Raw genomic sequence first — 15774 nt, 5'->3', positions numbered from 1 at the left:
GTGATCAAGGCAAGGGATTCCTCGTGCCCAGTTTTGCCCTCAGCCTACTCTACGGTTTAATAAATTTTGCTGATGAGTAGATGTGCAGTCTGAGAATTTAAAGTAGAAACGGCTGGTTGTCTTTTATCTAAAAGTTTAGATTTGTGATTCTTTTAAGATCTTTATAAGATTACTTTTTAAGATAAATGATAAAATAATCTTTCCTTTCTTTGTAACTGCAAACTGCTGCCTGCCAGTAAGAGAAACTGGTTGAGAAAATTACTTTGCCTGCTCACACTTTTGTAATCTCTGGCAAGTTGCTTAGTTACAAATGTACGTGGGTTTTTGGGAATAATCTGTTTTCTTTTCCTGTACTATGTAATGCTATTTCTTGTAAAGGTATTGGAGAACACGCTGTATTTTCACAGTCATTCACTAGAAGAAAAACAGAATGCAATCACACTGTAATTTTATACTGCTTGAGAGATTTTGCTGTGAGAGAAAAAAATGGTTTTTGGAGCCCACTCGTTGAAGTTTTGCCCCATCCACCAAACGTGTGTAGGTATGTGTACGTAAAACAGTTGGTGCCAGCTCATTGGAGTTTGCTTCTCCACCAAAAATATGTGTGTGTGCATGTATGCAAAGTGTGTGAATGTGCATGAATGTGTGTGTGTGTGTGTGTGTGTGTGTGTGTGTGTGTGAAGTTGCTGGAGCATGCTTGTTGGGGCTTGTTGAAGTTTGCTTCATTCATTCATTCATCGTGCAACTGAGTGTATGCGTCTGTATGTCTGTGTGTCTGTGTCTGTGTGTATGTGTATATGTGTGTGTGTCTGTGTATGTATGTCTGTGTGTGTCTCTGTGTGTGTCTGTGTCTGTGTGTATGTTTGTGTGTGTGTCTGTGTGTGTGTCTGTGTATGTGTGTCTGTGTGTGTCTGTGTCTGTGTGTATGTTTGTGTGTGTGTCTGTGTATGTGTCTGTGTGTGTCTGTGTCTGTGTGTATGTTTGTGTGTGTGTCTGTGTATGTGTGTCTGTGTCTGTGTGTATGTTTGTGTGTGTGTGTCTGTGTGTGTGTCTGTGTATGTGTGTCTGTGTGTGTCTGTGTCTGTGTGTATGTCTGTGTGTATGTTTGTGTGTGTGTGTCTGTGTGTGTGTCTGTGTATGTGTGTCTGTGTGTGTGTCTGTGTATGTGTGTGTGTGTTTGTGTGTGTGTGTGTATGATTCTTCCACCCTTTCACTTTCTTTTTTTCCCAGCCTTTTGTGGCCCACAATGAGTTTATTCAATGACCCTTTGCTGCCCCCAGCCTTTTTGCACATTTTTCACCAGCCTTTTGCAGCCCCTAAAGGAATTCTTGATAAGTTAATGGCGTGCTTACGTGGACAAATTTAGTCATCTTTCCGAATAACTTTCACGTGCCTTCCATCTTGCTTTCCCCAGGAGCAAATCCAAAATGGTTGATGAAATTAGGTTGACTTGAACCACGAAGAATTCTACCTCTTGTGGACTTGGTGAATTCTCCCTAGTATTCTGTATCCCAAATATAATGAACTCAAGGGTTTTTTTAAACGCGCGCGCGCGTGTGTGTGTGTGTGTGTGTGTGTGTGAAAATATTGAGTCTGGTATCGAGTCTGGTATATGCTACCTAAATAAGGCTTTGCTTTGCATAATGACAGCACCAGTTGACATGTTAAAGTGGATGAGGACTATTTCACAAGGCCTCATCCCTAGATGAAGATGGGTGCTAAGAGAAGGAGAACCAGCCTCTGCAGGGTCAGCACCCCTAGTAACTTACCCAGTCCCAGGTGGTCAGCCCTAAATACATGTCCACACAAGCAACATTAAATAGACTCAGTAGGTTAGATACATATAACACGCATGTGTAACAATACTTATTTTCAAGCCATGAATTTGAGAGGGAATGGGGAACATGGGAGGGGTGGGGGGAAGTTGAAGGGGTGGGAATAACACAAATCTAATATGTATGAAATGCTCCAAAAAATTAAGATAACAAAATAGAGTCTTGGAATCAACATTTAAGTGAACCAACAACAAAAGCAAAACAGGGAAGGAATTACCTCAGGTAATGAGTCCTGTGTGCCAGGAGGATAAACAGCATGGGAGTCCAGACAAGGAGAGAGAACAGGGAACAGATCACCCTGGTGGAAGAGAACCACCTCCAGGTGTCTTTCCAGGCAGAATAGGAGCTTCCTCTTGTACGGCAGGCGGTGTGTCAGCAGCTTAAGGCTTCAAAGTCATCTTCATGAGTCCTGCAGCTGAGGTGCTGAGGTGCTGAGAGCAGGACATCCTGAAGGTTTTGTGTGTCATAGGAACACATGAGCTCACATATCCTCAGGCCGCTGCTTGTTTAGAGGGCTGTGCACCCACTGAAAGGAAGCCAGCCTTATTGGTTTTTTTTTTCATCTTTATTAATTGAGTATCTCTTATTTACATTTCGATTGTTATTCCCCTTCCCGGTTTCTGGGCCAACATCCCCCTAATCCCTCCCCCTCCCCTTCCTTATGGGTGTTCCCCTCCCCATCCTCCCCCCATTACCACCCTCCCCCCAACAATCATGTTCACTGGGGGTTCAGTCTTAGCAGGACCCAGGGCTTCCCCTTCCACTGGTGCTCTTACTAGGATATTCATTGCTACCTATGAGGTCAGAGTCCAGGGTCAGTCCATGTATAGTCTTTAGGTAGTGGCTTAGTCCCTGGAAGCTCTGGTTGGTTGGCATTGTTGTTCATATGGGGTCTCGAACCCCTTCAAGCTCTTCCGGTTCTTTCTCTGATTCCTTCAACGGGGGTCCCGTTCTCAGTTCAGTGGTTTAATGATGGCGTTCGCCTATGTATTTGCCATATTCTAGCTGTGTCTCTTGGAGAGATCTACATCCGGTTCCTGTCAGCCTGCACTTCTTTGCTTCATCCATCTTATCTAATTGGGTGGCTGTATATGTATGGGCCACATGTGGGGCAGGCTCTGAATGGGTGTTCCTTCTGTGTCTGTTCTAAACTTTGCCTCCCTATTCCCTGCCAAGGGTATTCTTGTTCCCCTTTTAAAGAAGGAGTGAAGCATTTGCATTTTGGTCATCCTTCTTGAGTTTCATGTGTTCTGTGCATCTAGGGTAATTCAAGAATTTGGGCTAATAGCCACTTATCAATGAGTGCATACCATGTGTGTTTTCCTGTGATTGGGTTACCTCACTCAGGATGATATTTTCTAGTTCATTCCATTTGCCTATGAATTTCATAAAGTCATTGTTTTTGATAGCTGAGTAATATTCCATTGTGTAGATGTACCACATTTTCTGTATCCATTCCTCTGTTGAAGGGCATCTGGGTTCTTTCCAGCTTCTGGCTATTATAAATAAGGCTGCTATGAACATAGTGGAGCATGTGTCTTTGTTATATGTTGGGGAATCTTTTGGGTATATGCCCAAGAGAGGTATAGCTGGGTCCTCAGGTAGTTCAATGTCCAATTTTCTGAGGAACCTCCAGACTGATTTCCAGAATGCTTGTACCAGTCTGCAATCCCACCAACAATGGAGGAGTGTTCCTCTTTCTCCACATCCTCGCCAGCATTTGCTGTCATCTGAGTTTTTGATCGTAGCCATTCTCACTGGTGTGAGGTGAAATCTCAGGGTTGTTTTGATTTGCATTTCCCTTATGACTAAAGATGTTGAACATTTCTTTAGGTGTTTCTCACCCATACGGCATTCCTCAGCTGTGAATTCTTTGTTTAGCTCTGAACTCCATTTTTTTTTCTTTCCTTTTTTTTTTTTTTTTTTTTTTTTTGGAGCTGGGGACTGAACCCAGGGCCTTGCGCTTGCTAGGCAAGCGCTCTACCACTGAGCTAAATCACCAACCCCTGAACTCCATTTTTTAATAAGGCTATTTGTCTCCCTGCGGTCTAACTTCTTGAGTTCTTTGTATATTTTGGATATAAGCCCTCTATCAGTTGTAGGATTGGTAAAGATCTTTTCCCAATCTGTTGGTTGCTGTTTTGTCCTAACAACAGTGTCCTTTGCCTTACAGTAGCTTTGCAGTTTTATGAGATCCCATTTGCCGATTCTTTGTCTTAGAGCATAAGCCATTGGTGTTTTGTTCAGGAAATTTTCTCCAGTGCCTGCCAGTCTTATTCTTTAACTGTCTCACCAGGCACCTTTGCTGAAGTTTGGTCTATTGCTATGTATTGTAATGCTAAATTCTATACGGGAAGATCTAGACCTTATGAGTGACTTCTTAAGTTTACAAGCTTTTGTTGTGCAAACCTTGTTCCTTAATTTAAAATTATTAGTTAAATAAAATTGGCTACAGACAATTATTAAGGGGATTAAAAGTAGGTGGGATTCGTTAGAGTGACCTGGTTGGAGAAGGAGAAAGAACAAGGAAGAGAGAGGAAACCACCATGAGGGGAGATGGAGCATCAACACATGGCCAGGAGAAACAACCTGAGGTACATCGCTGGGGAGGTATCTGGGCCAGCAGTTAGAATAGATAAGGGGTTAAACCCCACTACCCCCAGTTCCATAGCCTGAATTTCATTTTGTAAGGGTTCATGATTTGCTGAAGAATGATACCCCACTCAAATAGAATATAAACACAAAGAGAGTTTTATTCTGCAGAAGTCTCCCATTACTAAGATAGAGTGTTGTAGGTGGTCCTGGTGCTGTTTGTATTCTGACGTTAATTCTGCTTCCTTAAGCGGGGCTGTCCCAAGGAAGAGTGGATCAGTAGTCAGGTGATTTCACATGAACATTCTCCCCATTCTAACTGGTCAATAAAGGCTACAGCCTGTGATCCGGCAGTGGAATGGAAAAGAGGTTTTAGAGAGTAGAGGAAGAGTAGGGATGAGGGAGGAAGAAGACAGAGGAAGAGGAGGTAGGAGGAAGATGGAGCAGAACCTCCCGGCAAGGGACCTCATAGCTGGGGATGGGGTGGTGTAGTGGTGAATCTGCCCAATCTAGGCATGCGGCTTATAAATATTGTAACTGAGTTGTGTGTTTTTGAATGGGCTTATTGGGGTTGGAGACTTACCACAATAGAGAGACTCCGAAGTGAGCTCACAGGCCTGAGGTGAAGCACATTAGGGGAGTAGGTGACCCCTATCTTAATCTGTTGAGTCCATCTCTAGGGACATTGCAGAGCCATTACTGGGGCGTGAGGGCTGGAAACTGTTGCTAGGGAAATCTGGAAACTGTTGCTGAGGAAGTCTGGAAACTGTTGCTAGGGAAATCTGGAAACTGTTGCTAGGGAAATCTGGAAACTATTGCTGAGGAAGTCTGGAAACTGTTGCTAGGGAAATCTGGAAACTGTTGCTAGGGAAATCTGGAAACTATTGCTGAGGAAGTCTGGAAACTGTTGCTGAGGAAGTAGCTGAGGAAGTCTGGAAACTGCTGCTGACCCATTGTCCTTGCCTCCTCAGATCAGGTGGTGGGGCAGCTCCTGATGGCAGGGCAGATTCTGACTAGTTGCCCAAAGCCTGATTTGTTTGTTTGTTTGTTTGTTTGTAGTAACGGACTTGCCTGGGCTTGCCCAGCTTTTAGGCCTAGTCTCCTGAACTGCTGATTTGAAGCCTGTCATGGAATCAGCCTAGCCTTCTCAATTTATTTGTAAGTTAGTTGGGGACAAGCTTGAATTGGTTGGATTACACACCTCTGCCCTGGTTGAGGGAGAAGACAAGTAACTCTTCTTACAAAAATAGCACCACAATTTCTACTATTTAACTTAAACCCCCCCCCCCAAGATTTATCCAAAAATTAAAATTAAATAGCTGGTAGGATTTAACGGTGGTTCGTTCCTACATCACTGCTTTGATGTTGACCTCCCTATGGTCGGTGATCATGAACACTGCTGTCAACTGAGGCTTTGAATGTAGGGTAGCACAGTTAAGAAAATGGGCTGCTTGGGTGAAAAATCGAGGTTTGCAGCTCACACAGGATAGCCTTGTTTACCACAGTGAATACTTCAAAGCCACGGGGAAAGAAAATCAAGACCTGTGCCGTTCACATCTTAGGGAAACACAGTATGTTTCGTACCAAGTTAAGCAATGAGAGCTTTCTCTGGTGACACTTGGTGCTAGCCACCCAAGGTGTCTTTCTCTCTGTGGCAGCATGAGCTTGGCAGAACATTGAGAACTGGAGGCTGAGAAATAAAAAAAAAAAAAATGTGGTCTTCCCACTCACAGAAGAAGGTTCTCACGAATCTCTGCTAACACAGTGTTGCTGAAAGGGTCTGCGTATGAGTCAGACACACAAGGTAAGTGGGCTGAAGAGACTTGCAGGATCTATAAGCACGTATGATGGATGAGCAGGGTACAGGAGTGCCCTTGGTTTACTGTGTGAGGTGGGCACAGCCTATAATTTGACTTGTTTGGGTCCTTTTGATATTATGTGTTGTACTTTACTGAAGCCTGCCACAAGCTCTTTTTTCTTTCCTATCAGATTTCCCCTAATTTCCTGAGGGATAATTGAGGCTTTGTAGCTTGAATGCTTAAGACTCCTTCATATTTCAGTCAGAAACAAGTGAGAGAGTTCTTTGTTGGGGTTTAATTACGGGAACATGAGCTCGGTTCTCCTGATTTCCTAATCACGGATGTGTTTCCATGCTGCGTTTCCAACTCACCGTGGCTAGGGCAAGACCAGAAATACAGATAGATTGAGTTATACACTTCTTGAGGCTCCCAGACCTCTTCTTCCCAGAGCTGGGATCCATCTAGAGCTGCATTAAGCAATGAAGGACAGAGGCGTTTTATCTCATGGTCTTACTGAAGCTCCTAACAGTACCTTCCTAATTCCAGGCCATCAAAGGTGAACCTCAGATTTAGCCACCAAACCTTCAGTTTATTTAAATCTAGTCCCAGATTACCGACATCAGAGTGGCCTGAGAGATGAGGAAAAGCGAAGGAGGGCTGGAGAGATGGCTCAGTCGCCAAGAGCTAACACTGCTCTTAGAGAGGTCAAGGGTGGGAGGATAGCGGCGAGAGAGTGGTGGTGATGGTGGTTTGATCCCCAGCCTGCTGTGCCCGTTCAGCATTCTCAAACCCCAAAGACCACCAAGGAGTCGATTCCGATGCAGTCGCATTAGGGTCTTTATTTACAAGCTCGAGCCCGGGCCACACCATCATCACTGGCACAGTGGGACAGGAGGGACAGGAGGGTGAAGCCCCGAGTCTAATTTTAAGCAGGTATTTATAGAGGCAAGAAGGCGGTGTCTAGCTTGGTACACATCTGATTGGGGGAGGGGACATTATGGCCTTTAACATAATTGGCTGGTGCTAGGACCCAAACCATAAACGTAACTTCCACTTTCTTCCTAATTGGTGGTTGTTGGGGAGTGACGTGCCAGGGGCAGGGTTGTAACCTGGAGGTGCAGATTTGTTAGGGAATAACCTGGAAACTGGTGCTAGGTGCCAGCTTGTTAGTGAACTTGAGTTCCACCTTAGGTCAGGTTCTCTAAGCCGGAGTCTGAACCCAAGATCTGGTCTCTCACAGCACCCTTGTCAAGTGGCTCGCAACGACCTATGATTCCAGTTCCAAGGGATCCGATGCTACTTTTCCAGTCTTCTTGGGCACTGCATGCATGGCACAATTCCACATTCACATACACATACAGACATAGTAAAAATATTAAAATGTGTACAGGTCTAGAGAGATGGCTCCTCAACTAAGGGTATTTCTTACTCTTGCAGAGGACCAGTATTCGGTTCCCAGCACCCATATTTTAGCTCACAACCATCTATAAATCCAGTTCCGGGGCACCCAGTGCCCACCTGTGATCTCTATGGGCACCCAGCACGAATGTGGTGCACATACATACTTGCAGGCAAAACACTATTTTAAAATAGATAAGTCTAAAAAATGAAGATTTCTGATTATCGCCTTAGGCTCCCAGAGTCAGAAATTGCAGGCAAGTAATTATAAGACATACTAAAGCAAGATAATAGTTTAAGGACCTCAGAGCCTTCTCCAAACTATAGACACTTAAACTTGCAAAAGAACAAGAAAGAAACTGTACCTGTTACTTACCTGGTACCTGGTCTGCAATAAATATATGACCCTTTAATTCCTTCTTTCTAATACGTGCATTTATAAAACAACCACCGTTAATCCTTCTCTTTTGCTTTTTCACTAATCCCTTCTTAAAGGAGCGTTGTACTTCAGGAGCAAAGGGGGAGACATCTACACAAGTCTGAGGCTCTCTCTGATTACAGGTAGGAAGGCCTAATCTCCTACGTCTAGTTTGCCTAAACTGCGGACTGACAGTCAGAGAACCCACACTAGAGCTTCACCCTTTGAGAACAAAACAAAAACAAACAAACAAACAAAACAGATAGACAGTCAGCAGAAGAGTCTGCGACGAATTTCTCCCCATTTCTAAACCACCACTGTACCACGCACGTTACACCCTGATCTTAACCAGAATTCCCTCGGGATCTGTCGTATTGTCCCAATATTAATAACCAGCATTAATGGCCAAGCAGCTCCTCTCAATGCATCTTGTGGAGGTGTGCAAAGAAATAGGAAAATTGGAGTTTAGAAAGACCACATGTGGGGCAACATGGCTTAGTAGACACAGGAGCACACCTCCAAGCCTGCTCACCGGAAGTGTTTCCTCAGAGCCCATTTGGGAAAAGAGAGAACCTTTTGAGTAAGGAGGAAAGGAGAGATTGATTTCTTGACCCCTAAGGGTTCCTGCGCAAAATAAAGTTGATTCATTTTAAACTACATGTCCCAAGATGCAATTGCAAGTTTCTTAAAGACTACCATTCCCGACATGCACTGCAGTCGGGGTTAGCAAAGGAAGAGACCTGCAAACTTAACTGGAAAGTTTGCTTCTCAGTTACGCTGGGTAAAGGAAAGTTTTAAAAAGGTCTCGGGGCATTTTTCCCAACCCCGGGAGCGGTCAACTGTTTAGATCCAGGCAATAAAGGGGAGGAGTTAAGTCGAGTCCCTCCCCTTCTCCCCGGGAACTTTTATCCTTCCAAACGTGATCCAGGCTAGAGTTTGAACAGCAAGGAGAAGCTGCGCGCCCCGAACTTTCCCAATGGTTTCGGTGACCAGAACCGTGTTTGGAGAGCTGCCCTCGGGGGGAGGGGCAGTGGAGAAGTTCCAGCTTCGGTCAGACCAGCTGAATGTGGACATCATCTCCTGGGGCTGCACGATCACTGCTCTGCAGGTCAAAGACAGGCAGGGGAAAGCCTCAGACGTGGTGCTTGGCTTTGCCGAGTTGGAAGGTGGGTCGCGTCCTGCCCAGGGATACCAAATGGCCCGCCAAATAGGCCCGCGCACACTCCTGAGCCTGCGTACAATCGGGTCCTTCCTGTCACTCACGGGACCTGGCTGAGGTCCCCAAGCTGGGGGCAGCCTAACTTGGAAGCGAGTGAACCCTCTAATGTACGCCACTTAACAGGATTGTGTAGTTGGAAAAAAACGGATCTAATCGAAATAGCTGTAGGGCTTAGCCTCCCTTAGACAGTCAGACTTTGTCACTGTTCACGAGGAAGTCAGCTGAGAGAGACCAACTCCCTGGAGTGAGCTTAGAACTGTGGGGCACAGGGCGTGTTGCGAGTATTCCTCTCTTGCGGTTTTCTGAGGAAGGAAAATCAAAGACGGACGGGCACCGCTACTGTCTCCCCTCCTCTTGTCTAATTTTCTTTGAGGCCTGGTGCCTGTAATTCAATATGTAGCCAAGGCTGGCCTAGAACTCCCAATCATCCTGCTTCCTCTTCTCAAAAGTTGGGATTACTGTCGAGAGCCAGCAGTTTTATCTTAATTTATACATTTAAAACAATGTTAATGCAGTGGACTCAATCAGCAAAATAGACAAGGGTCACGTTCAACTTGCAGTTTAGCTGGGGAGACAGATTTTAGCCCAACAGTTACATCATTAAATCGTTGGATTGCGGTTTGATTTGCAGCAGGAGAAAAATTTCTATCTTAGCATTCCATGTAGCCAGACAGAAAACAAAATCTGAAGTAAAATGGGCAGATGGAATTCGCTCTACTCAGTAATTGCTGTAAACAAATTTTGTGCCGCAAAAGGAAGCTTGAGGTTTTCCTCGTGGTTCCTCTTTCTACATGCCTGTTTTTCATATGTTTAACTTAGTGATTTATTTTGGGGTCTCAGGGGAACCCTGTGTTGTTTACTTACTTTTTTATTTAAGTGTGCATCGTGTCAAAATGCATTATAAGAGTATTGTCCTCCTCCTGGCCGGCTGTCTTTAGGCCTTTATTGTCCTGGAGCCTCCACAACCCTGAGGATTATTTTTTTCCCCCAGCAGAATTTCTCTGGTAACTTAACTGAGAAGGCTGTGGTAAGAGGCAGGCTGGAGGGATGTCGAGGAGACTTGGAGAAGGTGAGGCCTGGTTCCTCGTTCTGTATTCAGACAGGTGATGGAGGAAGTTTTAGAAACTGCTGTGCCACCCCTCTCTGCTAGGCCAGTAGCCCTTTTGTGGGCTGAAGTAAAATGGCAGAGAGATTATTACAGTGGTGTGAAGGGAGAATCCGCTGGGGCCTAGAATTCCAGAGCCAGGAAGAGAATTAGAGGGGACAGGTGGGGACCTGCCCTTATCCTCTGTCCCTGCCTCACCACCGTGTCGAGGGGCACTGCCACCACCCTACAGGGATATACCAGCCACCTCACTCACTCCGGGCCACTTTCAGTTCAGAGGTGAGAGTCCAGGAAACCTGAAATAAGATCTCAGGATGTCTCTGGAATCATTATGAAATGTGAGCTGAGGTGACATCCCACCCAGGGGCACCAGTTTCTTTAGAGGCACCAGACATAATAGTTGTGAACCCATTCACTGTAGTCTGGGGTGCCAGTTGGAGGCTTAGTGAAAGGATTATTCTCACCTGTTCATTAAAGCTCTAGACAAAAGGCATTGTCTCTCCTCTATTAGCCACCCAGCAGGTCTCTTGTCAAGCTCCCAGGAGCAATGGTGCTCCACCTGTGAGTCACAACCCCTTTGTGGGTCCCATATTAGATAACCTGCATGCCAGATATTTACGTTATGGTTCATTACAGTAGCAGAGTTACATGTATGAGGTAGCAATGAAATAATTTTGTGTTATGGGGGTCACCACAACGTGAGGGGTTATGTTAAAAGGTCCTAGCCTTGGGACGGTTGAGGATTACCACCCTATAGCATTTTCTCATTAAGACGCATCATGGCTTCACCAAATCAGAGCTTTTAGGATCTTCTTGGCGCAGTAGGAAGACGGACATTTTCATTCCTGTGCTGTACTATTTTAAAAGGAGAGAACGCTATTTCCAAAAGAGAAGTTGAAAGGAAAACACCTGTAGAATTAAGCAGTGCTTTCTAAGATGTCAGCTGCCTTCCAGATCGTGGCAGAGGAAACTCAGTTCCCGCTGTAAGGTTCTATTTCTCAGGTTTTCCATACCCCCTCATGTTGTCAAAGACAGAGGTTGTCATGTCCCAACAGGAAGTATAGTGTCTCAACTATGAAAGCAATGGTTCTCTGCCACTACCCTGGTGGACTTTAGTATACTAACGGCCATTTTAGATGCCAGGCTCGAAGGCACACACCTTTAATCCCAGCACTTAGGAGGCAGGGGCAGTCAGATCTCTGTGAGTTTGAGGCCAGTCTGGTCTACTAAGGGAGTTCCAGGACAGCTAGAGCTGTTATACGGAGAAACCCTGTCTCAACAAAAGCCAAACCATTTTAGAGTGGCTCTGGCGGCACCTGACCTGTTTTAGCAAGTTCGGACAGCCAGGACTATATAGTGAGACCCCGATGATACAGCCATGAATATAGCTCATCGGGGAGTGCTTACCGCCAAGCCTGATGATCCACGTGGGTTCCAGGACCCACACGGTGGAAGGAAGAACAGACTCCTGCAAGTTGTCCTCAGACCTCCATATGCCCGCATGTAGCACCTGAACACATACGCAAAAAAAATAGTTAACTTATTTAATTTTTAAAGTCTGAGTGCGAATTTGCAGAAACAGAGTAAATAATCTGAAGCGAAAGAACGTACCGCCTCTCATAAATGCTCTGAGATAGGAGGAAGTGCTAATCACTGATAATCCTGTGAAATATGCACCTTTGGTAACTGCCAGTCTCCCAGATAGATTTTTATGTAAACTACTTGGATGGCAGCCATGACCAGAGGTCAGAATGGTTTGACTTATCTCTGGGAAAATGAGATCTTTCTTCTGTAGAATTCTAAAGGGGAAATTATATATGATCATTTTAGTTATAGCCTAGAAAAAAATTAGTAATGTCTCCTGTGGGTTTTTCCTACCCTTTCTTAATATCATCTGTGTGACCCCACCAACAGTCATTATGACTTCTTTCAAAGTCTTTGATAAGAGTACTTGCTTCTAAGCCACAGGTATAAACAGCCTACCCATACATGCAATCAGCAGACTCCTTCTCTTTCATTTCCGACCCTTTACCACCAAATACCCAGCTATTACAGCCGTGAGAGCCAGTATGCAAAGAATAAAAAAAAAAAAAAAACTTGCTGCTTTGAAGTCTGGCCATGTAGTTCAATGGCAGAGCACATGACTGGCAATAAACAAACAGGGTTGAGGTCCAGGCGCCAGGAACATAGCCCAGTTGGTTGCTTGCCTAACGTGCATGTAATGTAGCCTTCTAAGACTTGAATTCCATCCCTGGTGCTTAAAGCCTAGGAACAATGGTGTTTGCCTGTGATTCCTGCGCTTGGAGAGGATCAGAAGTTCAAGGCCATCTTCATCAAGGTCAGCCAGGGATACCTGAGACTGTCTCAGAACAAAACAGAAGAAAAATCTAGGTTTTGAACAGAGTGGAGACAAAAGAGTTCTAGTTAAAGACCAGATTGATATTGCAAATGCCCTAGGGTGCCGTTGTTGGAACGTGGAGAATGCCCAGTTTAAACCAATGCTTTGCCCGTTAGCGTGTGAGTTATTTAACACCTCCGGACCTGTAGCGTAGGTATCCGCCTGTTGGACCCTGTGAACTAAGCCTCTAACTGGAGAACTATTGCTTGTTTTTATCACTTCTTCTTTTGCCCCCAGATAGCTTCTTTCACTGTGCCGGAAGTTTTACTTATCTCGTGGTGGTTATCCCGCTAACATACCTTGGAGATAATATCTGGCATAATTAAAGTGATTGTCAATTCAAGTCGTTTTCTCACAGCACAGGGACTGTGGTTCAATGGGTGGAGCTTCTGAGGGAAAGGAGGGAGGGATTTTACTTCGGACTTTAGGGCTCTCTGGCAGGGTCCGAGGCTGCCTGATGTGGATGGCACAGGCCCAGAAGGGCTGTGTACCACCGTTAAACACTACTTTCTGCTGGCTTAAGAGCCTGACCAGGGTTAGCGTCTACTCTTTCAGTTCCGCAGTTGAGTTCACCAATTAGCATGCATGGCTTGACTTAGGAACTTTGGCCTTGGGGCGATAAACAAGATTTTCTGCAATTCAAAACCTGTCTGTCCTGCCCGCTTCAGGGTCTAGGCTTGTCCTTTTCACAGTCCTGGTTTGATGGGACAGCTTCATAGTCTGTATGTTTCTTCTGTGAAAGGTTTCTCAGGGACCGCTGAGAATAGTTTCTCCGGTCTTTCTCCTGTTTAATCTTTAGAAACTATTCATCTAAACTAAAGAACTATCAAGTGCTTTTCTTTTCTGGGGGCCGAGTCACCGTTGCCAGAAGAGGTCTCTAATGAAGAGATTCTTGCAAACTCATGAGCTCCCAAGGGGACTCGTCTCTCTCCATCCCCTGACATTGCTTGGGAGACTGGGAGCTCCGTGTGCATCTGTTAGATATTTCAAGGAATCTCTGAAAAAATAGATATAGCCAAAAGTTTTCAGACCAAAAAAAAAATGTTTGTTTGGTTTTGTTGTTGTTGTCATCTCCTGTCACCCCTTCTTTGTCCTCCACAAAAGCAGTGCCATAGAAAACCAGACTTCCTCCTCTCGAGGGTCCGAGAAACCAGAAACCGTTTTTCGAAAAGCCAGCAATTCTTTCTCCTGTCTTTCTGGCTATGTTGGCTAAAAAGAAATTCTCTGACCCTCCTTGACTAACTACAGATCAGAAGACCCCCTCAGTGAGAACCCTAGACCTAGGAGAAGGAAGCCTTCCCAAAGGGGCCAGCAAGAATCTGACCAACAGGTCCTGGCGGTTTCCACTTCAGTCCCTCACCATTTTATCAAGCCCATTTATCAAACTCTATTTTTCTATAGCTTCTTCTATACCTTCTATCTATGAACACAAAAATGGCTACCTCACCTAGGTCTTTCAGTCCTAAATTAGAGTATGACCAAATGCATTTGGTGTATTAGTCTCTGTTGACTCACCTGTCCTTTGTTATAAGGGTCAGTCAGGGACAGAATGCATAGGAAGCAAAACCAAAACGAGGTTGTTTGGTTCTTTGGGGGCTATTTCTGGTTAACCACTCTAAGGGGTTTTAAAGCCACAGCTTCCGAAATGGAGGCAGAGTGGAGCAGACAGAGAGATGCCACTCATCTACAGAGATGGTAAGACCACTTGACCTCAGAGACCCGCGCCTTCCAAATCTAGTCTTCCCTCAGTACCTGTGGATTTCACCAACCGCGTACTGAAAACATCATGTCTATCGGTGCCGTATGTCGGTGATCCCATCTCTTGGGAGCCCAGTGCAGGACGAGTACCATAAGCCTGGGTTACAGCACGAAGCCCTGCTTGAGAAAGAAACAAGAAGGGCTGGAGAGACGGCTCAGTGGTTAGAGCACTGACTGCTCTTGCAGAGGTCATGAGTTCAATTCCCAGCAACCACATGGTGGCTCACAACCATCTGTAATGGGATCCGATGCCCTCTTCTGGTGTGTCAGCAGATGGCCATAGTGTACTCATATAAAAATAAATAATTACGTCTTTTTTAAAAAGGGATAAAAAATAAAGATAGAAACAAGGAACAAAGAAAGGATTAAAAAGAGAAGAACACAGCGCGCGCGCGTGCGCGCGCGCACACACACACACACACACACACACACACACACACACACACACACGCTCACCTGACGGTGTTCTCAGAACTGAATTAGGGTCCTCGGTAGGACAGTGCAGATTCTTAACCAGTGAGACATCTCTCTAGTCCCTAATTGTATGGTTCCAAAGAATAAAAAGTCACAGTTTTCTTCCAAGACTGCATAAAAAGTGTTTGAAGAATGGCCCAGCAGTTAAGAGCATGTGCTGTTCTTGCAGAGGACCCAGGTCCAATTCCCAGTACCTATATAGCAGCTCAGAACTGTGTCTAAGTCTAGTCCCAGGGCATCTGATGCTTTCTTCAGGCCTCTGGGGCACCAGACACATATGAGGAATAGACACACATGCATGCAAAAATGCCCATATATGTAAAATAATTTAGAAATATTTTTAAAAGACTGTGTACAAACTGGGCCTAGTGGTTGGTGCATCCCTTCAATCCCAGCACTCCCGTGCACGGGTGAAGGGCAGAGGGCAGATAGGTTGGGTCAGTTCTCTCCTTCTAGTTTGTGGGCTCTAAAGATTAATTTGGGTGGCCAGGCTTGCATCTCTGGGCAGCGAGCACTTTTACCATCCTACTGACCCTAAACAGAAGAATCCTGTGTAACAATACCATCTTAAACTAGGTGTGGTGGCAGTGTTAATGACTGCCATGCCCCTAATAGCTACACTAGGAGGCAGAGGTAGGAAGATCTCACACTTGAGGTCTCGAAACAAGCGAACAAAGCAACTTGGTTTGAGCTTGAACTAGAACTCTGTATTACTAGTACATCCTTGGAGTGTCCCTCAGAAGAATGTAGGAGGCAGCGGTGACGTGAGCCTGAGCCT

At 45.2% G+C, this 15774-nt stretch overlaps 2 protein-coding genes across 7 annotated transcripts in view; one reads left to right on the top strand and one right to left on the bottom strand.

Moving 5' to 3' along the window:
- Positions 1 to 13183, bottom strand: part of LOC134479103 (uncharacterized) — a 30094-nt gene extending 16911 nt beyond the window's left edge. Inside the window, exons 1-2 of one of the 5 annotated variants that reach the window (XR_015622782.1) lie at positions 13064 to 13183; positions 11774 to 11876 (exon numbers count right to left, since the gene is read on the bottom strand). Coding sequence is in view for 1 of the 5 variants with exons in the window: in XM_087555042.1 (XP_087411168.1) it covers positions 11774 to 11876; positions 12350 to 12384 (138 nt within the window). In the remaining 4 variants the exon portion in view is untranslated. Of the gene's footprint in view, positions 1 to 2052; positions 2362 to 5010; positions 5145 to 11773; positions 11877 to 11977; positions 12414 to 13063 lie in introns of those variants that run through there. The other 4 variants (XR_015622780.1, XM_087555042.1, XR_015622783.1 and 1 more) reach the window with 4 other exon arrangements.
- Positions 8756 to 15774, top strand: part of Galm (galactose mutarotase) — a 51965-nt gene continuing 44946 nt past the window's right edge. The window contains exon 1 of one of the 2 annotated variants that reach the window (XR_015621836.1): positions 8756 to 9208. Coding sequence is in view for 1 of the 2 variants with exons in the window: in NM_001007704.1 (NP_001007705.1) it covers positions 9019 to 9208 (190 nt within the window). In the remaining variant the exon portion in view is untranslated. The remainder of the gene's footprint in view (positions 9209 to 15774) is intronic. The other variant, NM_001007704.1, reaches the window with a different exon arrangement.

Source organism: Rattus norvegicus, chromosome 6 (genome assembly GCF_021556685.1).
Source record: "Rattus norvegicus strain SHRSP/BbbUtx chromosome 6, alternate assembly SHRSP_T2T, whole genome shotgun sequence".
Lineage (NCBI taxonomy): Eukaryota > Metazoa > Chordata > Mammalia > Rodentia > Muridae > Rattus > Rattus norvegicus.
Note: the sequence above shows the minus strand (reverse complement) of the source record. Positions and strands in the feature narration are given on the sequence as shown.